Below are 24,251 nucleotides of genomic sequence, written 5' to 3'. Positions count from 1 at the left end.
AAAGTAGAGCTATCTAGAGTGTTTGGAACAGTGTTTGAATCTTTGGCTTACATATAGACAAGGGTGATTCAGTATAGGACTTATCTGAAACGAAGAAATCTTAGGTTATGTAAATGATCTAGAACGATATGTATAATCCTGCAAAACATGATTCCAGAACAGTTATGAGAGGAAAGTCTTTCCTTCAATAACTCCATTGAATGTTCAGAGATTCAGAGACATTTAAGTTTGGAATTTCAAAAGGAACAAAATATATCAAATTTGAATGGTTGTCTACGAGTGCATCATAAAAAATACAATGATTTCATTGAATACAGAAACGAGAAATATGATAAATTGGTAGCCACATAGTAAAGTCCATGCATTAAGTCTCAGTAGACTTGCTGATAAAGGATAATTTCTTTGATGTTGCAAATTCGAATTTATTTTGGTATTGTGACAGCAGTGCCTGAATGTGTTATAATCCCCTGTGTCAAGGCTTGTTTCTTTAGGCCTAGCATGTTCCATCATGATTCAATGTGGAGTTTAAAATGAGATAGCCACTGACAGAAAAATCAAAATAATATTTGGCCCATTATGCTCTTTTTGTATGCTTCAAATGAGGGGAAAGGTTACTTGTATTTTGATTTTTGACAAATAATGTTATTGAATGTTCTTTGCTATAAAGTGTGTTCTACAGAGTAAAATGCAAGTATTATTAGAAAACTTTCAAAATCTAGTTTTTTATATTTTTAAATGTAAATGGAGACATATTGGTGATTTGATCAAAAAGATTAAGATTTGATTGTATTTGTTAATTTGGTGTATTACAGAGCAGCAGCTGCACAGACAAAAGGTTATTTTGACCGAGAGATCATTCCCGTTACAACAGTGATCATCGATGAGGCGGGGCAAGAAAGCCCTATCACAGTAAGTAACTTCCACCTCTAACTCTTGTTTTTAAAGCAATTTGTTCTTCTTCCTTTTCTTTATCTTCTCTTTCCTCTTTATCATCCTTTACTACTTCTTGATTTTCTGTATCCTTCTTTTCCTTGTTTTCTTCTTTCTGTTTCAATGGTGACCCTCAGTGAAGCTGGGCAAAAAGGACCATTTACAGCAATGAATGCCTACTCTTATCTCTTTCCTGTGTGACTTTTTTTTCATTTATATTCATCTACTTTCCTTTTCTTCTAGCAGATTTCTCTCCCTTTTTTATATGTTTAAAATTCTTTGACTCATCTTGCTCTTTTCATTTCCTCATCTTTTTTGCCATTTGCACTTACAATTTTCTTCTAAACTTCCATTTCCTTGATAGTATAATTAATTCCTCATCTTTGATAATCTTATGATTTCCTATAATCAAAGTGTATGGTAGTTTCTTTCCTGCAAACTGTGTCTTCCATTAAGCTGCATGTAATTGTATTTTATTGTTACATTTAACTGTATCACTAATCTATCTCCAATTTACATGTATCGCATTCATTTATCTCCTACAATGTGTTCTGCTTATTTGCACTTCCCACAGTTTACATTTCAATCTAACTTTCTTTGTTTTCTTCTGAAATTTCTATTTTCTACCTGTATACTTTGTAATTCATTCACATCATCAAATTTGATATTCATTGATACTACTTACTGTTAGGATGCATATAGTGTATATTATCACAAAGAGCCAAATAGAGGGTATGCTGTTTGGTGTTAATTTATTTCCATCTGCCTTCTTGTCAGGTGACCAAGGATGATGGTGTACGTGGTAACACGACCATAGAGGGCCTTGCTAAACTCAAACCAGCATTTTCCCCAGAAGGCACTACCACAGCCGGTAAGAAACCACCATGCAAAATTCCATATTTATTTACTTTTTCCTTTTAAGTGTAATAATCACCAAAAACATATTCTATTCTGTATATTAGGGGTTACGTGTGGCTATACTATATAAGCTTCAAATGAGTTTCAAATACTGGAAGTTTAAATACTCTCTCATTTAACATCAAAGCAATTTGTGAGAAGACTACTTGATACACCAGGGACCCGTTTCACAAAGCCTTTTTTTAATGACAAATGACAAAAATCAGTGACAAATCTGCTGATAACCAATCAGAAGCAAGGATTTCACTAGGTTATTACAAAAACTGTCATTTGTCACTGCTGACAAGTTTTGTGAAATGGTGCCCTGCATACGCTCACATGAAGTAGGGCCCCAAACAGAACCCAAATGCAACATGACTTCCATGTGCGCCAGTTGTTTGGTTATTTTTAAATCTTCTTCATAATCCCTAATCTGTAGGCCAATGGATGCTGGTTAAATTGTGCTTGAGTCGGTTTTTATACATTCTAGCTTTCTTTTCAATTCAATTCCATTCCATCCTCACCATTCTGTTCCGTACTATTTAGTCTATTTCAGTAGTCAATTCACGGAAAATTTCTTCCAACATGTAGGAAACTCCAGCCAGGTGAGTGACGGAGCAGCAGCAGTGCTGGTAGCAAGTCGACAGGCTGCCGAGTCTCTCAACCTCCCTGTGATGGGTGTCCTAGTATCCTACGCTGTGGTGGGTGTCCCACCGTCCCTCATGGGCATCGGACCGGCCTACGCCATCCCAGAGGCCCTTAAGAAGGCGGGTAAGTCATGGCTTTTTAGCAAATCCAGAGGCAGTAGGGCAGAAAGTTTTCAGAATGTTGGAGGGGGCTCTACTGGATTTAAATGAGCAGCCGACTTTCCCTCATGGGTTCCTATTTCTTGGTGTTACTGTGATAATTGCAAGATGTTCGATTATAATTATTATTATTATTAAGTATTTGGCATCACCTGTGCCTGGGAGGCGAAAAGCGAAACTGAATCGATGTAACCCTTTAAAAGGTCTCACCTCCCGGTAAAACTGATTGGGGTGTACAGGTGGACCACTAAACCGAGGTTACCCCCTACTGTTACATGTATGGTTTATGAATAGTGCTATAGCTTACAAAGATATATATGATACGCTCTCTCCCCTTTTCCAAGTAAGTTCAGTAAAAAAAGCAAACACAATGCACTTGCTATGAATAACATACCCACCTAACGCGTTGCCTATTATAAAGAGGCAGTGATTATTGTTTTCTCAGTTCCCTAGGCCACAGTCGACACATCTTTTGCTTTGACAATATCATTTTTTAAACCTTGATGTACCTTGCATCACTTTTGTTCTTTCTGCAGGCTTGACGGTCGATGACGTTGAAATCTTTGAGATCAATGAAGCTTTTGCAAGTCAGGTAATAAGAAGTTATCATTTTCCTTTCATCTATGAGATACGTCGTGTTATAATTCTGTGCCTGATCTACATGTATTCGAATTAAATCCCTTGTATTGTTCATAAATTTTCAGAGGAATAAGTACAAGTATTTACTAGATTTGTTGATACATGTGAGGTAATACATGTGAAACACAAGTTTCTATGAGGTGTTCTTCTGAAATATATTCTTGCATTAATCCAACAAAGTAATAGGGATTTATAACTGAAATAAAATATTTTATCATAGTCATATGAAAATACATGTACAGTACATGTAGTTCTGATCAGTATTAAAGCTTTATTATCATTATTATTGTTTATTTTTTTATTGTACATGGCATATCTGGGAACACCATGTTGGGTGGGGAACTGTCCAGATATGAGGCAATATATTACTGAAATGAAACAAATTTGCCTAGCTGGACTGATTATGACTAATTCAAAAGAACTTTTACTGCAATATTTATATCAGGTTTGCATTTAAAATGTACATCTACCATTTCAAGCATTTTTACTTGTTTTTATGTTGTTTTTAATACCTTTTTCATACCTTCCAGAACAATGAGATATTGTACCTCTTTTTCAAGTAATTTTTTTTCTCCAAGTCTTTGACATTCCAAGCAACATACTACCTACAGAATTTGGCATTTCTTTAGAGTCTTTAGTCATTATTTCCTGTATTAAACCGCTGCTGTAAATTTGACATTCCAGGCGACATACTGCGTACAGAAGCTCGGCATTCCCATGGAGAAGGTTAATCCGAATGGTGGCGCTATAGCACTGGGTCATCCGCTTGGCTGCACAGGGGCACGACAGATCGGTACACTTCTTCACGAGTTGGACCGCAGGGGTAACAGGTAAGCGCAGAAATGACGGGTTTCAAGTTAAAATGACTATGTTTCTTATCTTAACTGATTTACGTAATACAGTCAAACCTGTCTATAGCGACCGCCCAAGGGAAACACAAAAAGTGGCCTTTGTAGACAGGTGGTCTTTGTAGACAGGTTCCTAATAAGTACATGTTTTAATGAGGAAGCACTTTCAAGGGAAACAAAAAATGTGGTCCTTGTAGACAGGTGGTCACTAAAGCAGGTTTGACTGTACATTTATAGTAGATTCTTATTTATAAAAACTCCTTGCGACTGAGGAATTTCTTTGTCATCATATTGAAACATTGTCAGTCTTTATGGGCAATCAAAAGCAATAGATTCCCATCTTACTTTATAGTCCTGGAGCCACAAAATAACCTTGGAGGAAAGAGAAATCCATTCAAGTTTTCTTCGTAATGAATAATTGCAACACTGGCTGTCAATTCTGTGGTTGATGATCAACAGCGTATGTGATACATACATGTACGTGTATGACCCGCTTAGAATAACCAATAATGTAAGTCGCAAATCCAAACAGCGATGTGGGACAAAGGGCGATTTCTCTGAATACCTCATAAATGTTCTTGATTGCTCTAAGCATGTATATTATGCATTTAAAGTAGGTTCTACTGGAATATATTACATGTTTGTTGCCAAAAAAAAATTGAATTCAAGGGATTAATTGGTGCTATTAAGCCGACAGGTCACCGTTAATCCGAATATAGTTGGTTGGAGGAGTAGGCAAATGGCCTATTAAATACCCCTCCCCTCCCCCTCACCAGGATCAATGCATTGGCTAACCTTTGACCTTTTCTCCATTACTAGGGCCTATGGTGTAGTGTCCATGTGTATCGGTACTGGAATGGGTGCTGCAGCAGTTTTCTACTACCCAGGCAAATAAAGAAACAACACCAAAATACAAAGAAGTGGTACCAGCAAAAATTACCTTGCTACGAACAGTATGATACGACAGTGTTCTGTATAATTATGACGTTTCACTGGACATGTATTTGTATATGTAAGCAGAGACAGAAATTAAGAGGGGTCAGGCAAATGACCCCCTCATGTTCAAATACACCCAATACACTCATACCCATTCCATTTTGAGATGCAGTACAATATATGGACGCATACGGACAAACACCTTGTCTGGGATGTAAGCACTAGGCAAATATTGAACCCAAAACCTCTCATACGAGAGTCGGGGGATCTTTACCAATGTACTGCAGTACACTCTTACTTAAGTATTCTGTTGTCTACCTTTAACTTTTTTTTTGGGGGGGGGGGAGGGGGTGCTTGGAGATCGGTGAGGAGGGGTATTGTGTTTAACACTGGGAAAGAGGTGCTTTTTTTTGTTCTTGTTACCAAACCAAAATAAATTGAGAGGACTGCCTACAGGTATATATCAAATATCAGCAATGGATTCAGGAATTTAAATATTTATAACTATCCAGATTTTATGTCGGTTGATTTGGACACTTTTTTATCTTTATGTACATGATTTGACAACTATTCTGGTGAAGTCATAATTTTATGTAAACAACTGTCTCTTTTCTATCGATAGAAATAGTTTAAAATTCAACTCTGTTATTTTGTAATGATTTCTACCCAACTATATTTTGCTTTGTGTATAGGTCTCGTAACTTAACAATTTCTTTATCTTGATCATACCAGGGACATCTCTATCATGTCCCTGATCATACACTGGTACATCCATTTTAATAATCAATGTGCGATTACTTAATTTCAAGATATCATGTCTCCTAACCGTCTAATAATTGGTGCAATATATGTGTAAAAAAGAAAAATGTGGTTCCGTAGGTGATTCCATATTCGTGCCTAGTGTAATCTGTTAATTTCATCACGTTTTGAAAATAAAATTAATTTTGGAATAAAGAGAGAAAGAAAAAACTTCTTGTATTGTGAGTCTTTTGTGCTTTTGTATTGTAATGAACCTGTGTCCAATGAACCATATCTCCAGCGGCAATTGCTTCAGTTTATTTCTTACATTTTTTTAATCCTTAAACTTCAAATCTAGACCAAACACTACACAAAATCCTAAACCTAATCCTAACCTACAGCCTAATTTTCCACCATTAATCTTTCAGGCCTGATAAAAACCTGATTTAAATCGGTTTCCCAATTTTTTTATTTTTTCCCAATTTTTTTAAATATTCTTTTTACCCAATTTTTTTTTCTTCCCGATTTTATCCTGATGTTTTCCTTATTTTCTCTATTCTTCCCTATTTTTCCCAATTTTTCTTACTCAAAAAGGGGGGGGGGGGAATGTTGTTATATGCTATTCCCCCCCCCCCCCCCTCAATATCACCCCTGATCTTTGAGGAAAGATTAGGACAAAATATCACTGCAATGGATGTTAGATCACTGACACAGGTGTAGTCGTATTGAGAGGAATTACACCTACTGTACAAATCAGTTTTAATTTTGGTTCAATTTTCTACTGAGAGCAGAGGGTGAAGTATCATAAAATAATATTTAGGCTGCTTTTGGTTTGCTGTAAAAAATATCCCAATGTGTGATTGGGTATAATAAAATACGATTATTAAAGAAGAGATGTAAATGGTAGATGTTGAGAAGGTCGATAGGTTTTGCTGTCTTTGGGATATAATAAATAATGGTGGTGGATGTGAGATTGCAGTGGCAGGAAGATGCAGATTGGGATGGATGAAGTTTAATGAGATGGTGAGAATAAATGGCAAAATCTATATTACAGCTTGTGTTAGTACATGTAGATGGTTCAGAAGCTTGGAAGTGGAAAACAGTAGCAGAGGTTATCTTTGGAACAGAAAGAGCCATAATACAGAAGATGTGTGGTGTGAGACTGTCCGATAGAAAGAACACAAGTGAGCTCATGAAAGATTAGTTTTGAAGAAACTCTGGTGAAGTGGTACAGACCAATATAAAAATGCCGAGACCATAAAAACATCGAAGCTACTTTTAGAAATGGTTGTTAAAGATAAACTTGAGTTCTGGTAAAAAAAAAGAAAATAAATTCTCACAGAATCAAACAAAACTTACATTGAATGTTCAAGATTACAAATAAATGTCATTTGCCAAACAATTTTGGTAGAAAATGTATAATGGCTGAGTAATGAGCATAGAAAGATAAAGAAATCAAAGTGTCGGGCCCTCGACACTATTTGTGTAGTCCCATATACATCTTTCTGTGTACAGCGCTTGTTACTTTACCAAGACTGGTCCAAATTTATTATGATTTTGACGACTCCAGAACCTTGCAGTACACACCAATACTTACATTCTACATGATCATCTTTTTCTGATCCATTCCACACCTTTTCTTTCACAATGCAATCGCATGACCAGAACTCAACTTTATCTTTAATGTACATGCTCATGTCAAGTTAACTGTAATGGTGATTATCTCTTTTCTAACATATTTTTTTGATGGTGTCTGATCACTGATAATTAAGGAAAATGTTGAGTAAAATTATTCTAATTTAAAATATTGCTCACTATATTATCAATCAATACGTCTAACAATCCAAATACATGTACACAGAAAAGGAGGTACAAAACAATCAAAAGCATAAAAAGATCAATAATTTATTCAAGATTCTGCCAAATTTCTTGGCTAACACAATGACGTAATGCGCATTTCAATTTTCGGTTACAAAGTTTAGATTTGTTTAAAAAATGTATTGAGGCATTTATTTGAAATGGAATACGAAGCACTTCTTGCGTTTCAACTTTCAAACTTTCTGTTTGACTGTCAAACTCACATCAAGAATTATCATTATTTATTAAATGACATTTACATGTACCGGTACATTGTTAATATTTTTCTGCTTAGTAAATTGTATACCGATGGCTTACTACAAATTGAACAATTCAAACTTGAGAAGCAATTTCCAGCACTTGTATTTTTATTGCACACTGACAATCAAATACATTATCATGTTGAAACTTAAAAGGGACAATTAAATATGATTGTTTTTTTCTTCAATCAAGCGAGTACCTTTAATTTGCAACTTACTGTCTTATTTCAGATGACTTTCAGTTTTGATAGAAAAAGAATATGTACAAAACTTGCATAAAAATGATATCTAAAGCCCTAAAATATTGGGAAATGATAATTTGAACAGAATCACTATATTAGTATACCCAATAGGATTATAAAGCGTACATACTGTTAATGTACATGAACATCAGAGTAGCGTTCCTACAATGCATGTGAAAAATACACATGAATACACATGCATACATGTAAAATATGTATGTACTTACGCAATGGTCACTAACTCACTATGAATGGACCATGAATGGACCAGGGACAAAATATTTACAAAACATAAGATCAAGTTCTATGCACCATAAAACAAAAGATTAGTTAGATTCAAGGTGGGAAAGTTGACTACAAAATGCATGAGAATCATCAGAATAATGCATTTTTATTAGAAATCTATTTGAGAGATACACTTGTAGATTTAGTGATATATACTGTATGCACTAACCACTGCATGGTGTTACGCAAAGCAGTCAAATTTCATTACATCTTCATGTACATGTACATGTACTTGCTTTGTCTAAAAATACTACTTGAATGCATATACCGGTATACATGTATTTTTGCTACATCTCTGAGTCATATCTATAAAATTGTGCCTTAAAGCCTGTTGGGAGGGATTATACCACCCAGGGTGGTCACTGACAGGTGGCTATCTCATCAACTCAGCTCTCAATTAACATAAGAAAAAGAGGATCATGGGGGACCAATGGTCACTGATTAGGCATTTTTTTTCTATATAGAGGGAGCAAGTAGCTACAAGTAGTACAGTGGGGTTTTAAATGTTTGGTTTATGAAAAATGATGCATTTGGACAGATATAGATGTATATTAAACGATGCTTTTCTACAATATTTTTGAATTGTTCTTTACTGTGGATGCTAATATATACTAAGGCATTAACTCAAACATTTCACATATAGTTAACTTCCTTGTGGCTCCAGATAGATGATACATACTGACAGAGTAATATTGACTCAATGGTTTGCACACAGAGATTTTACAATTATAATTTCAATTTTTCACCAATAGCCTCAGTCTATAAAAACACATTTTACATGAAATATCATAATAAAATAATTCAATGCTTGAGATTAGTAAAATCATGCCCTTCAGGAATATACTTTCTGTCCCTGAACGTCTCATCTGGTCTAGCAGCGACAGTGGAATTGATTATTGGTCGATCTATAAACTCTACAGTACATGCTTCAGTCTGATTGAAGCAAGGCGGTCTCTCTAGTTCCAAGAATAGGACCGTGTTCTCGACTGGACTTGGTCTAAGTAGGTTGGCTGGAACAAAGAGCGTGACTTGGGGTCCGGCCCGAGGCCAGTACCTGCCCAGATTGAAGTCGTTGATGAAGGCTTGGCCCTTTGATGGACGGAAGAGGGGAGAATGAGAGGCTGATTAAAGGCACCCCAAAGGGAGAGTGGGCAAGATTAAAAATAACATTGACAATTAAAATTAAATGAACCAAATAAATCCAATTTGGGTATTGGAAAGGTAAAATACATCAATATTCATCCCTATAAAATGTAATCTGCTGATTGTTGGGGGGGGGGGGGTGTCTTGTTTTCAGTACTTCCTAGAAACTTAAACCGGAATTTTAACCTTCATTTCTTTCTGTTATTTACAGGTCTAGTATTTCTTAATACCTGATTTGGACCTGTGAACTCCAGTGCACATTAGGAACAGGACTTTTAGCCACAAGAGGACATACAAATGTATGGGAAATTGGGAACCTCCCCAAATTACCCTACAAATACGAGCAGGTGCATATCTTTAAACAAGAGGCATCAACCCAACTACCATGATATTGATTTAACTGAAAGTCAAATTTCTTTGCCTGGTAAAAGAGCATATCATTTATCCCTAGAAGTGTTGTGGCGAAGTGGATAAGTGGTCGGACTGTTAATCACAGGGTCCGCAGTTCGAGTCCCGTCGCGGCACTAATGTCCTTTGGCAAGACATTGATCTACACTTTCCACTCTCCACCCAGGTGTTAAATGGGTACCGGTAGGAAGGAATTCCTTAAAATGCTGTGAGCGCTGAAATCAGCAGCCTAGCATAGCCGGATAATGTTGGAGCGCCTTGAGGACCTTGCAAGGTCGATACGTGCGCTATATAAGAATCCAATATTATTATTATTACCTTTGTCCAGCCGCTAGACTTCAAGAAGGTATCCTGCGGTGGATCGATCGCTGAAAGATTTGGAAATGATCCTAGATAGAACGATGGTACGTAGCCTCCATCTCTCCAGTGTGGCGCCCTCTCTTGGACAGTGTTTCCCATCTTGCGCTTCCCCTGACGATGGAGGGATTGGAGTTTTGGAAGAATGTTGTCCAGGTCTAAGGAATAGATGGACCATTTTTCAAGGATGGCACCGTCTAACGTGACGTTACTAATGATGCCCTGCAGGGTGATAACAAACACAAAAACAAAACAGGTATTATTAAAGGCCTAAGAACCATTATACAACGCCTACTAAGATTCTTGCAACCTCATTGGTCAATTCTTGATCACATGACATGCGCTAAAATTACCATTGAGCGGCATCATTCTCCAGCCGTGCAACTCCAGTTGATCCTTTCGCACCATTGCACTCTGACGTCACTAACGATGTACAAAGTATATTGTGAGCTAAGTGAAGTCAACGTGCAATGGTGCGAATGGATCAACAGAAATGGCACTCGGCGTAACAATAAACATAAAGCATGGTACGCCCATGGCGTGCGCAACAGCTGCGTGCCTGCTTAATAATAGTGCGCGCTCACTATCGGCAATTTTATCAATAAAAAAAATCTAAAAATCACTGAGATTTAGGCTTAAAAAAAATGTTCTTTAAACAAAAATTGTTTAAATCTTGATAACGTCCGAGGTGTTGTATAAAACAAATAGTGAATGGTCTTTATTCGTGCAATGGAACAATATTTTGCATTCGGTGAAAGATGAGACGCTCCATTCAACCGTCTCTTATCTTTCACCTCGTACAAAATTTTGTACCATTGCACTCATGGCCATTCACTATTTATATAATATTTACCATCCAAAGCATCGCAAGGGCAAATGAGTTGAGTAACTCAATTACATAAAAGAAGAAACAGAAGGGAAACAAAGAGATTAAGAAGAGAAGGAAACAAACATGACAGAGATGAAGAAAAAACACAGGAAGGGGAAGGAAGAGAATGAAGAGGAAGAACAACGATAAAGATTAAGAACAAGAAAAGAAGAAGGAGAAGGAGGAAGAAAAATAGGAAAAGGAGGAAAAGAAAAAGAAGGAAAAAAAAGGAGGAAACAAAGAAGAAACAAGGAGGTGGACAAGAAGGAGAGCATGATGAAGAAGAAAAAGAGAAATGAAGAAATAAAAAGAATAAAAATATATGGCGATGAAGTACGTCCTACCTTTGGGTCATAGAGTCCTGACCCATAGTTGATATGACCTTGGTTCTCTACAAAAATGTCAAGGGTCATTCCTTCACTTCCTGTGATGTTCATAGTGGTTGCGTTCACTCTGTTCAACGTTCCAACCCAAACCTGAACAAATGCAAACATCATAAATAATATTATGTTCTGGTAAGCCAACCTTTGCATAATATAATAATATCATCCCTATTATTATTATTTTTTGTATTATTATGATGCAAATGTTCATATACAGATACATTTCATCCATAACTTCCAATAATTGAAAGAAACAAAAAGTCAAAGCTCTAGTCTGTCGACGCCTGAGCACATTGTATGAAATCACTCAAAAGTTCACCTAATTCATGCACACACAATTGTGTGCTCATTTAACCCCCATGCCTTATTTAGATGGTTCATCAATAAAAATCATTAAAACTATACATTTATTATAATGTAATTTCCATATCATATAGAGACTATCGAACAGACTCAGAGCCATGAGTCATGTATATCTCATTTGACTGTACCAAATGCATATAAACAAAGCCATAGCTAAGAGAAAGGGGCCATACTATTTTATCATGATCTTTTCTCATCCTTTTTCACTTACACTGAAATTCTTACTTTCCTTTTATCTCTTGTTCTCTTTACATCCTTTTCCTTTTCTTTATTTTCTTTTTTTCCCCCTCCTTTTTTTTCTTCTTCTTGCCCTTCACTTGGGGGAGGGTGGGGGTAACATGGTACCCCAAATCTATGCCAGGGATCTGTTGCATAAAACTTACCATTAATGGTAACTCTGCCATCAATGGTAACTTCCATGATAACATTGCTCAACAGCCAATCAAAACCAAGTATTCCATGGAAGTTACCATTGATGGCAAAATTACCATCAACGATAAGTTTTATGCAACAGGACCTAGTTGTTCTATTACCTGATCAATGATGACATAGCCCCTGTCTCTGATGCCATCTACGGTCAGGTTTGCAATAGTGTAGTCCTGTGGTAGCTTGGTACGATAGAGCATGAATCCCTGATACTGTACAGTAAACAATACAAATACAGGTGATACCGTGTAATAATATGTGCATTTATATTATGCAGCTACTATACAAAGACACCACATTGCGCCTTATAGTACAAAGTATGTGACCCTGGCTGTAGCCGATCCGCCATGATAAGGCGCTAAAGCCTTCAAAGAATTTCTCCCTACCAGGTACCCCTGGGTGGAGAGTGGCAAATGTAGATTAATATCTTGCCAAAGGACACTAGTGCCACAACCGGATTCAAACTATGAACCATGAGATCCAAATTCCAGTGTTTTATCCATTCGACCACAACATCTTCACAAACAGTACATTGTAGATACAGAGTATTGGAGGGTGTACATGAATCCATTGAGATACAGTGTCCCTTTTCAATAACAATAATTTTATGCATTGTAATTTGATCGAGAATGCTATGAATTACACAAAATATGTGACCAGAAGGAGGGGAGTGGGGGGGGGGGGGAGGGGGGACGTTAACAGTTTTGAATCAAAATCTGTCGCAGCATATGTACCAGTAATAAAGTAGATATATTTGCAACATGAACCCATGATTGCCAGCAACACACAAAAGCATCACTCAAAGAAGTTACTGGCTATCCCATCCCGCACCCAGCTCTACCAGAACTCATTTGTCCCTCGGACAGTAACTGCACTTTCAAAGATCACCCTTGACGCTACTTCACTGGAGGGCTTCAAGGGAGAGCTTCCACCCAGCATCTAGACCAAGAACTAGATAGTATATTCCTCAGCACTATACATCCTGACTTATGGATCCTGCTGAGTATCCTCGTAGAAGTAGAAGTAGATGACATTACAATTATTATTAAAATGTTTGAAAGCTTTTAGTGGTTTAGTAGTTTTATGCATTTTCATACAGGAGTGTACATGTTATTATCACCCTTGTCATCAATTTCCTTGCAAGGGTGAAGTTATCCTCGGGTTGTTCAGTCTAAAATCTCTTAACCATGCTCGGTTAGACCATCTAGTTTATTATGCAATGGTGAGAATTCTTTTTACAGGAAGATGCCTCTGTAACATACCCTGAGCCATCTTTACGTGGAGTAACATCAAATTTGTTTCACTTCATTTGGTCACAACACGGCATTGACTGTTTTGTGCTTGCCCAACAAAGAGGTATTTGCCATAATGTGCCCAACTCTAACCTAAGTGCCAAACTCTCCTGAGACTGAAAAAATAAACTAAAGGGCTCCCTCTCTTGTCCATTCTACCTGTTGCATGGCTTCCATGGTAATGGGATAGTCCGTCATGATTGGTCCATAAGGGCACAGCTGATCCAAGACGTCGTAGATGGTTGCTGTGAATTCCATCTCCACCACCCCGTAGGCATACTTCTTGGTGGGAGGGGGTATGGGTCCAGCAGGTAGAGGAAGATACTGAAATATGGCACAAATGTTTTAAGGGCAGAGTAAGAATTATATACCTCACTTTACAAATCTAGCCATCTGATTGATCGAAATTTGAGTCGACTTTTAAGCCATGCTTGCCTACCAGTCAACAGTTTTTAAAAAAATGCCCTCATGCCGCGATTCCCATTGGTTTACCTGTTAAAATTGTCTTTGTGCGAGCACGGACACCATACAGGGCTTTTTGTCTGCGATTCCCAAATGATTGAAAATTTCAGGCATTTTTCCAGCAGTGTCTCAGATTTTTTTTGTGATGTTTTAACCAATCTTTACTCAATAAAAGGGTAAGGTAAGAATTGTTGGTAGATTTTTGTTTCGATTCGGCATATAAAAGACATATCGACTGCTTTAAAGTGACTCAGTAACATTGTTGAAGGTTGATGAAAAAATGTGTAATTTGTATGTGAAATGTTAATTATTATATTCCTTCTACTGTACTAATCACCTTTCCACTAGCAACAAACTTTGGGGTGGGGTTCCCTGCCTCTGTGACAGGGGGGGGGGGGGGGTAAAATCATTTTGGTGTTTAGATAGTAACTGAACAGCAATGGGATTCTTTCACCTTTCCGATCACATTTCTGATTGCCATGTACTTTGGGGTGGGGTCTCCTGCCTCTGTGAGTGGGGCATCATAGTCATAGCTGGTAGGCTGGGGGTTAAAGGTCGGGTAGTTCGCTCCATTCCAGAACCCAAAGTTGGTGCCCCCTTCAAACATGTACCTGATCAAAATGTAAATTTGAACCCATTCATTTTTTTCTTGTTATATGAACCATTTGTACACAAATATTGCTTTCATTACATGGTACCTTTTATGATCATTGAAGTATGACACTAAAATACAAGAGTTCAAAGCAAAAGCAAGATAGTTCAGAGATACTTTTAATAAATGAATAATAGGAAGGTAAACTACATTTACCAAGAAATATCCACCATGGAAAAGAAAACAATTCAATCTATAAATGAACGGCAAACAGTGGTGGGAAAATGTTACAGAATGTACCAAAGGTTCCTAAGCGTATTTAAAGTATTATGCAAAGTATTATGAGTGTAAAGTGCGGTCCACATAACTGTATGTCATGAAATTTGAATGCTTCAGGTTTTTGGAAGCAGTTTTCCACAGTATACCTGTAATAAATGGGTACCTGGTAAGAATTTATTCCTTGAAATGCTAGAGCGCCGTATGGCAGCCGTGCTAAAGCCAGGATAATAATCGGGAGCGCCAGGAGCGACATGAGCGCTATAAAAGAACCCATTATTATTATTACTGGATAAAACAGCAGAGTACATATTTACAGCTTTCTGTTAATGTACATTCATTGCTTCAAAGTCTACTAAGATTATTGCCTGATATACAGTACATAGACCTGACTTGAAGAAATGAATGTTCCATCATAGGTGTGCATCACTGCCATCAACATTTCATCTAAATGTACTATCATTATGAAAAAGTAAGATAATCATGATCTCATCCATATATATTACAGCCGTCTGAACTCACATGTTCACATTAGCACCTAAAGCAAGCATCTGGTCAAGTGATGTACAGACAGCTGCTGTTTTCACGGTTTGATGCGGGTGCTCCCAGTGGTCCAGCCAGCCTGTGTAGTATTCTGAATTGACCTGAGAAGAAAAATACCAACAACAAGATTGTTTAAGGTATAGACCAGTTATGGTCATGCAATTGCATTGTGAAAGAAACGTTGTGGAATCAATCAGAAAAGGTTGATCATCAAGCAAATAAGTATTGGTGTGTACTACAAGGTCCTGGAATCATCAAAGTGATAAGAAATTTGGCCCAGTCTTGGTAAAGTTACAAGCACTGTACACAGAAAGATGTTTATGGGACTACGCGATATCTATCCAGTCCAGATAGATATAATAATTTACCACATATATCATTTAGTAGGCAGTTTCCCGGCAAAATTTGTATCATCACGTATTAGTCAAAACATGTTCTTTCACATGATTGGTAATAAGAGCTTCCATTTCATTTTTTGAGAGAGGGGCGTTTCCAAAACTGGTCTATACCTTTAACACTTTGCTTGCTTTCTCCACCTCTCTGCATGGTCGTTTGTTTGCCACATGTGCAATTTTGCACAAAATAATAATTATCAACTGATGGAAGGATAGCTTTGTGCAGCACAATGGCTTTGCAAAAGTACCAATTTCCAGCCTTGACTAGCTTGATGAAATACTTTTTAATAACAATAATAATAATAATTGGATTCAGTGCTTGCCCGCACACAACGTGTGCACAATCTCCACTCCCTGGGGAGCATTCCAGCCAGGCATTACATGACATACATAACATCTTGCACTGGACACAGTTGAGTAATATTGAAGCCTTTGATATCCCATCTATCCCATGATAAATACAATGTGGCTCAGGGAGAGTACTTGTGTGGCATAAAAAGAGTTTAAAAGAGTTAGCATTAAATTGTCCACTTTCATAAAAAAAAAAAAAAAATTTGTATAGGATAAACACTTTGAACAATGCAACCGTATAATCAACATCAAAACACAAGAAAATTTTGATCAAAATTTACATCTTCCAATTTTTTGTATAGTATTATAACAATTGTAATCTTTTGAATCTTTAGAACCATTTGAATACTAGTTACCACAGTCATGCAGAATATTCAAAACAACTATGAAGGAATTACAACCAATTTTTCACAGGCAAAATACCCTGGAATAATAAAGACATTTTCAAAAACCTCAACAAGGCAGGGAGTCTTTACACCCTTATACCAACAAAGTCACAAATTTGTAAGTGAAAAAGAAGAAGGAAGAAAATTCAACTCACCAAAGGCCCCTTTGGCTCAAATTTCCTCATTTCTTGAAACATTCCTGTGGAATTGGATCCTACATGAAAAAAAGAATGATGATATCTTGTTTAAAAAAACTTGGTAGACAAGAGGAAAATAGTTAACCCTTACTGTACTGGGGGGGGGGGGCCCCCCCCCCCCTCCTCGAAATTTTCGAAGATTTCGCCACAACCACTTGGAATTTTGAATTGTCATTTCATGACTTTTTTCCCTCAAGTCTTACGCACATTTTGATACCATTTTCGTAAAAATCGGATATACCTGTAAGCCATTACATAACAATTAGTATGCGCATGTCATAAAAAAAAAATTTAAAAAAATTAAAAACCATCAAAATTTGCATAAATTATCATTATTAATTACATTAAAATAACTTTTTTGTGTTAGAAAAGAAGTTTCATATAAATAATGAGTTTCAACATTCAAAAAGTGGAGTTTGACACGTTTTCTGTAAAATGCATAATATTAGCGCATTTTGCATAATTAATTAGACTAACAAAAATTTGCATATTTTCGGAAAAAACTAATTATACTATCTTGTTCCTTACATAAATATCTACAAACATGCAAATTTTCGTGTTCATCGGACAATCGTCGGCCGAGATCATAGGGGGGGGGGCCTCCCAGGCCCCCCCCCCCCCCAGTCAGTGGGTGCTCAAAATAGCCCAGTACAGTAAGGGTTAAAGACACAGGGGTCAGGGGACAGAAACATACCTTTTGTGGTTTTCATAGATGGAGGTTAAAATTGTATTTCTATTTTGTGTTTCATTCACTCAATTCTATATATATAGATGTACACATAAATAAATATATACATTTGTTTATTGTAACTATTGTTTTTGTATTTTGTCTTCTTTGTGTTTTTTCTTAATCTGTAAAACAGTCACAATTCAGCCATCCAACTGACCTGCACCAAAGTCTATCGTTGCGTACATATCCTGCAGCGTGCCACACTGCAGAAGGTGATCCCCTGGTCCGTCCGTGGTGAAGAGGACCACGTCTGGACCCAGATTGGCACGGAACAGGTGATAGAGCTGTCTCTGGTATTGGTGGTCGCATGTCTGGTAGCTCCCGTACTCATTCTCGACCTGGTTACAAGAGGGATTGGTGTACAATAACAACATTTCAAACCGCTACTTTTACATGTATACCGGACAAGTTCATTACATGTCAATTCATATAGCACAGTTACTTTACAAATATACTATAATGTGCCTCATAAAAAGTATATCATTACCCTGGCCCTAGCCGAGCTTCTTACTGGGTAACCGTTTACATCAGCTGGGTGTAGAGAGGCAAATGAATATTAATGTCTTTACACTGACTTATAGGTTGCCATTAGGGAATGCATCTGCATGTACAGTGTTCAACTATCCACAACAAACAGGCAGAATATGCGCCATCCTTAAATTCTCCATTTTTGGGGCTAGCAGTAGGTCACAAGTGGTCACATGACTTCAAAGCGGCACCCCTTTTTCCCAACTAAGTGAAAACACATGTGTAAGACTTGGAAGAAAAAAAAAGTTACAAATGCCTGCTAACAAATCTTTATAATTATATTGGATGATTCCCCAGCAGCCCTACCTATTTCCTTTTCCTTTTAGGGTTGAACTAAGACTTTGAAAATTGGACTCGAGAGATCCCCTTGGAATAAGTTTCTTGCAAGAATGTAAGTTCACCTTTAAAATGGCCCCTATAGAGAACGGAAGCTGTGACATCATAAAAATCTATTTTTGAGAATTTCTCAATTTTTTCTTCATTTTCCAAAAATAATGTCTGAATGTCGAAAACCAATTGAATATGTTAAGTATTGGCTGAGATATGACCATCTGAATAAATATATGTCCTATAACTCAGTGTTGTAGTGCTCTGGTTCCTAATGTTATGAACCACAGCACTACAACACTGAGTTCCCATAGGACATATATTTATTCAGATGGTCATATCTCAGCCAATACTATTCCATTAGTTTTCGACATTAGGACATTATTTTTGATGCTCTTTCGGAAAATGAAGAAAAAATTGAGAAATTCTAAAAATAGATTTTTGATGACATCACACTTCACCACTCTATAGAACCCAATGACCTCAAATGACCCCTGATTAAGGTGTCAAAGAAGGACCTACCTGGACCATGATGATAGGCCCTCCATTGACGTAAAGGTACGGCCGGAGCTTTGGCAGAAAGAAATTCATCCATTCTGTGACATGAGCCATGTATACTACAAAAAAGATACATACAAACATGTGCATGGTTACAGATCAAGTAACATTTGGCAGGGGAGTCAGCTGGGGGGGGGGGGGGGGAGTGGGAGAACCTAATTAAGAAATAAATTGATATCCATCATATTTCTATACGTTTTGGGGGTGACATTGAATAAACAAACAGAAAATCTCCATGATGATGTTGTTAGTGTTGTTTGATGAAAAGAGTTGACCTACTCAATTGATAGTTTCAATATGACATTTTTTTTTGCTGACCACAATATTTTTCAGCCGTTTGAAATCGTTATCAGTTTTGGACAGCGTAACAGAAGCCTGTCAAAACTCAGCTGAATCAGTACATTTTTAATCAGTTTGTAAATAAGGTAATTTTCCATTTATTTTGTTTACATACAATTTTTTTTTTTACTTAGCCCCTCAGGTAGATAGTCAAGTCAAAGGCATTCTTTCAGAAGTTACCCCACATTTTCCTGACATCGGACTTGGTGGAATGGCCAAATCCCAATGCAGCAAAATAAATAGAGGATCATCATCTCATCTCCACAGAGCAGCTTGATGACTGCCTTTTAAAGATATAGAAAAGGGCTGGATTCTACTCACAATCATTTGATGATCTAAGGACAATGCCAGGAATGTTGAGAAGCCATGCAGGAAGTCCTCCCTGTAAACAAGAAAATAAACATCAAAACATTAAACCAGGGTTTGTACACCTTGTTCCCAAATGGAAAAAAATAAGTAGAAATGTTTTTTTAAAAATGCAGTTCACCATACACTATCCTCCTGACAAAATCTTTGTACAAAAGTACTGTACACCCTTTCTTCCACAAGTCTGAGTTCAGATGTATTTTTTTTAAACAGCAAATGAAATATAAAAAATTGATGTTGCCGATTTGGAGAAAAAAAGTTGATCAATTTATTTGTGAAGATTTCTCTGCCCTGGATTTGATAAAGAAAATGTATGGAACTGTTGTTATAGTTCAGAAACTAGCAGATAATATTTTAACAGCTATCTCCTTATTATTTTGTAGGCGATTTCCCCTTACCAACTGCCAGCCAAAGTTGATGATGGAGATTGTATTACCGATACGTTAATAAGGAGATTAAAATTTGGCAGATTCAGGATGAGAGTTGGTGCAATTGAATAACAATACTTTGAAACTGACAAAAAGTGCTAGGCAAGATTTGCGTTACAAAAGTACATACAGCAGCACCCATAAAAAAGAGCAACCAGCAGGGGTCGTTTCTCAAAACCGTCATAACTACAAGATCAACAACATCTCGACGCTGTCGCTTAACTCGTCCACTAAGTGTTTCACAAATCTGTCTTTGCCAAGATGAGCGACAACTTCAGCAACAATTTGTTGTCGCAACTCCAAACCTGTCATATCTTTTTAGGTACACCATCTCAAGGCAAATGAATTTTTTTTGCTTATCATCGTTTGGTGAAATAGGTCACGGACAAAGATACGACGGTCATGGAATTGGTTTCATGAAACGACCCCCAGATTTCTATTTTACTTTCCTACATACCAGGTCCCATTCTCCACAGATGTAGGGCCCAGGTCTGAGGATGACGGCTAGACCTGTATCATTGGCCTTCTTGAGAAACGAGAGGATATCATGATCACCATCAAAGTTAAACTCTCCAGGCTTGAGCTCATGGAAGTTCCAGATCACATATCTAGAGGTGAAAAGAGAGAAAAACAGAGAAAGAGAAAGAAAAAAACCCACATCAGAAACCAGAAATAGTATGCATTCACAAAATGCTCAAAGTGTTCCAATGAAAAAACAAACATTTTGCTTTGTACTACATGTAGTAGTAAGTTAGAGATTTCATACCACTTATATATATTTAAAATATGAGTTCAAATGTTACTTCCATACAGAAATATTGCAAGTTTAAATACACTTTCAATTATAAACGGGACTTGTGAGTAGATTACATGATGCATCCGTACCTCCTTGCATATTATGATGGAGCCCATTTTGGAGCCCGCATGGAGCCCGCATGGAGCCCGCATGGAACCCAAGTCGGACTTGTCTCTATCATATAATTTCTTTACCTTCCATTATACAAATGGATAAACAAACAACTAAAATGTTTAAAGAAAAGACTGGACCATCTACCAGGTGAAAACATGAATAAGTAAATAAAGATTCTTTGATTATCAAGGCTTTGTCCTTACGTCTGGACCGCATTCAATCCAGCCATCTTCATCTTGTCCAGTCTGTCCTGCCAGTAGAATGCTGGAACCCTGCTGTAGTGAAAGCTCCCCGAGACGTAGCGAAACGGCTGGCCATCCTTCAGGAAAGTGTTGCTGTCGTAGTCGATGGTGAAGGAGCGATCTGGGAGCGCCTGTGTGTAAATAATGTGACATAAGAAAGATTATGTCTAATCTTAATTTTGAGATAAAGTAAAATGTGACATTCTGTTGCTCTGTTTTTTTATCATTCTCTGAATTTTTAACCACTTTGCAGAGCAAATCAATATTATAAGTGACAGATATCAAAGAAGACACTCAAATCAGAAATGATATAAATTATTCTGACTTTTGCAACTCAAGAGGGTTTTTGGTGTCCAGAGTATGTAATGTAATCTCAGCTCAGCAGAGGATATATATTCCCAGACAAAATACATACAGTGTAGACCGACTTTTGCAGTCTATTTTAAACACAAAAAGATGAGGATATTACTGACCTGACCATCAGCTAATATGGAATTCTTTCATTTAAAAAGGAATAAGAAAAAAGGAGAGGAAAAGAAACGAGGGAAAGGAAATGAAGGGGAAAATAAAACTGTGTTTATCAGTAGGGGCACTGGTCCGAGAATGAGGATCGTCCTCATAAACGAGGATATCCTCATAAACGCGGACAAAATACGTCCTCATAAACAAGGATCTTCTGCATTTTCGCGGACGTTTTTTTTCATCGGCGCTCTGCGGGTTTCGGGTTACCGAACCGCCCGCTGGCAATGCCAAATTTGGATTCCCCAGGGGAAAATAACCCTAGTTGACCATCTACTTTTATGGGTTGTCCGTCTTCCCAAGATTTATTGCTAATTTACATGCATGTGAAGGTCTCTGTACAAAGTCAGTGTAAAATGCATCAAGAAAATCATCCCGGAATCCGTTTTTTGCATCGCCAATGTGCCGATCAAAAATATGGAACATCTGCCTTTTTGCAGACAATCCTTGTTTTAGAGGACGCATTGGTCAGCGTTTACAAAGACTATCTTAGTTTATGAAGACGATCCTTATTCTCGGACCAGCGCCCCTACTGTTTATCAAAAAGTAAAAACAATCTTGATCAGTTTATCTTCTTGTCATCACATGTTCAAATCTATTTATTTGTTTGTTATATTGTGTGAATGATGTCCCTACTTTAATTTAGCACCTCTAAGATATAGATCTACTACATTTGTAAGAGTGACAGTGACAGAACATGAAGCGATCACAATCACTCCGCCTCGGAAAGCCGGTAAGTGTACCTATCGCACACGTCACGCTGCCTTCGCCGCCGTAACGGGGGCCGGGCGGTGAGGCTTGCCGTCGACATGGACAAAGACATGGGAGAAGCGGCTTCAGTTTCTTTGGGGCATTTTGCTCGACATCGCTATCTTCTGCTTCGACACAAAATATCTTGTTCATGTATATTAAAAAATGCACAAAGAGCTTACCTGTTTCACAGCCAATACCGCCATGCAAATTAGTAACTTTGAGACATAAGAACGTAATCTTCCCATTTTGCTTTTCAGCTTTCTCAGTTTTTATTATCAAACAACGATCGAGCTGAAAGTTAATTCGCTGCTCACATGATTTGTCACGTGATAATGTATTTTGTGGGCGTGGCATACGAACTGGAACGAACAGCTGTTGATGTTTTCACGAACGATCTTTTTTAAATCTCTGATTTATAAAACAGTGCCGCGGAAAATAAGTGGCGATATAAATATATCTTTAATAAGAGAGAGAACAAAATGAAAGGTGAACTCCCATTTTTGTTCTTCTTCTTAAACTGCTCAGCTCCGAGCTAAGTCCCCGGATAAATCTGTATATTACATCTAGATCTAGACCTACTTCGATCAGAAGTTGTAACAAATTTTTCTGTTTCACGACTTCGAAATCACCGTCTGTTTGCATAGAACAAAAGACGTAATGAACTCCAATTTCGTAGATGTATTTTTTTTTCCATCTGACCCGGCCCCGCCCACTCGATATGGTCTCAATATTTATCTCGCATTTCATTCAATATAGTCATGTGACTAGTTTATGAATCCATGCAGTACGTGCCCAGTGGCGTACCTGGGGTACTCCGTCAGGGGGGGGGGGGGGGGGGGGGGCAAGCGATCGAAACAAAACAATAAAGGCGTTGCTAATTTTCACTTCTGGCGAGCGAGCGGGCAAAAAAATATATTTAAGTAACGTTTGGTATATAAACCGGTATTGTTGCAAGTCGGGGGTGGGCACACTCATTTGTTAGCCACGTTAAGTTCATGTTTGCAAGCGAGCGTAGCGAGCAAGAAAAAAAATCCCTTCTTTTTTAATATTTGCCACTTAAACTTGGTCCAATTGTCCCATGCCGGGTGCGGGAACAAGGGTGATTTGATACCCATTTTAGCTAGCGAGCGAAAATACACCTTTCTCTTAATGAATTGCTATTTAAAACTTGTTTCATTGTTGCAGGTCGGGGCGGACACAACCGTGTGTAAGGCAATTTCAATCCCATTTTGGCGGGCAGGCAACCCCCCCCCCCTACATTTCTCTTGTTAATGTAGCAGGTCAGTGGTGGGCACATAATTCCACAAGCTAGCGAGCGAAAAAAAATCACTTCTCTACGATGAGAACATGGTACATTAACTTGATTTCATTGATCCATGTCAGGGACATGATTATTTAAAGCGATGTTATTTCTATTTTGGCGAGCGAGCGTAGCGAGCGAGCAAAATTTTTGTAATGATAATTGGTTCATAAATTTCAGGTTTTTTTTGTTGCAGGTCAGGGCTTTCACAATCATGTCTAAGGTGATGTTAATTCCGTTTTGGCGAGCGAGCACACCAAAACTTCTTTGAATAATGTTTGGTACATAATTATTAACTAGTGATGTTGTTGCAGGTTAGGGCGGGCACGTTAGCGATGTTAATTTCATTTTGGCGAGCGAGCGTAGCGAGC

General features: G+C 37.6%; 2 protein-coding genes across 2 annotated transcripts in view; one reads left to right on the top strand and one right to left on the bottom strand.

The window, feature by feature from the left end:
* The window catches only part of LOC115918115 (3-ketoacyl-CoA thiolase A, peroxisomal-like), a 13,915-nt gene extending 8,535 nt beyond the window's left edge, over positions 1-5,380 (top strand). The window contains exons 6-11 of the mRNA XM_030990103.1: positions 813-909; positions 1,708-1,801; positions 2,419-2,598; positions 3,170-3,225; positions 3,957-4,102; positions 4,940-5,380. Coding sequence (XP_030845963.1) covers positions 813-909; positions 1,708-1,801; positions 2,419-2,598; positions 3,170-3,225; positions 3,957-4,102; positions 4,940-5,015 — 649 coding nt within the window. The 3' untranslated portion in view covers positions 5,016-5,380. The remainder of the gene's footprint in view (positions 1-812; positions 910-1,707; positions 1,802-2,418; positions 2,599-3,169; positions 3,226-3,956; positions 4,103-4,939) is intronic.
* Positions 5,381-7,683: 2,303 nt separating this feature from the next.
* On the bottom strand, positions 7,684-22,876 carry LOC115925974 (beta-galactosidase-like). The gene is made up of 14 exons (XM_030990102.1): positions 22,760-22,876; positions 21,270-21,439; positions 20,614-20,764; positions 19,684-19,744; positions 18,988-19,082; positions 17,768-17,948; positions 16,839-16,897; positions 15,531-15,652; positions 14,595-14,751; positions 13,838-14,002; positions 12,494-12,598; positions 11,559-11,690; positions 10,308-10,568; positions 7,684-9,527 (listed from the first exon to the last, which is right to left on the bottom strand). Exons 1-14 carry the CDS (start codon positions 22,823-22,825, stop codon positions 9,240-9,242), a joined length of 2,013 nt encoding a protein of 670 aa, XP_030845962.1. The 5' UTR covers positions 22,826-22,876; the 3' UTR covers positions 7,684-9,239.
* Positions 22,877-24,251: the final 1,375 nt, after the last annotated feature.

The sequence above is a fragment of the Strongylocentrotus purpuratus genome, unplaced genomic scaffold (assembly GCF_000002235.5).
Source record: "Strongylocentrotus purpuratus isolate Spur 01 unplaced genomic scaffold, Spur_5.0 spur5_scaffold_19, whole genome shotgun sequence".
NCBI classification, from domain to species: domain Eukaryota; kingdom Metazoa; phylum Echinodermata; class Echinoidea; order Camarodonta; family Strongylocentrotidae; genus Strongylocentrotus; species Strongylocentrotus purpuratus.
The sequence above is the reverse complement of the archived record's forward strand: the minus strand, read 5'-3'. Positions and strand labels throughout refer to the sequence as shown.

Excerpts from the sequence above, each read along its gene's own strand:
- LOC115925974 (XM_030990102.1), bottom strand. The coding sequence starts at position 22,825 with ATGGGAAGATTACGTTCTTATGTCTCAAAGTTACTAATTTGCATGGCG. Across the intron at positions 19,083-19,683 it reads CCTTAGATCATCAAATGATT|TATACATGGCTCATGTCACA; the intron begins GTGAGTAGAATC and ends TCTTTTTTGTAG. Across the intron at positions 15,653-16,838 it reads TTGAGCCAAAGGGGCCTTTG|GTCAATTCAGAATACTACAC; the intron begins GTGAGTTGAATT and ends TTTTCTTCTCAG.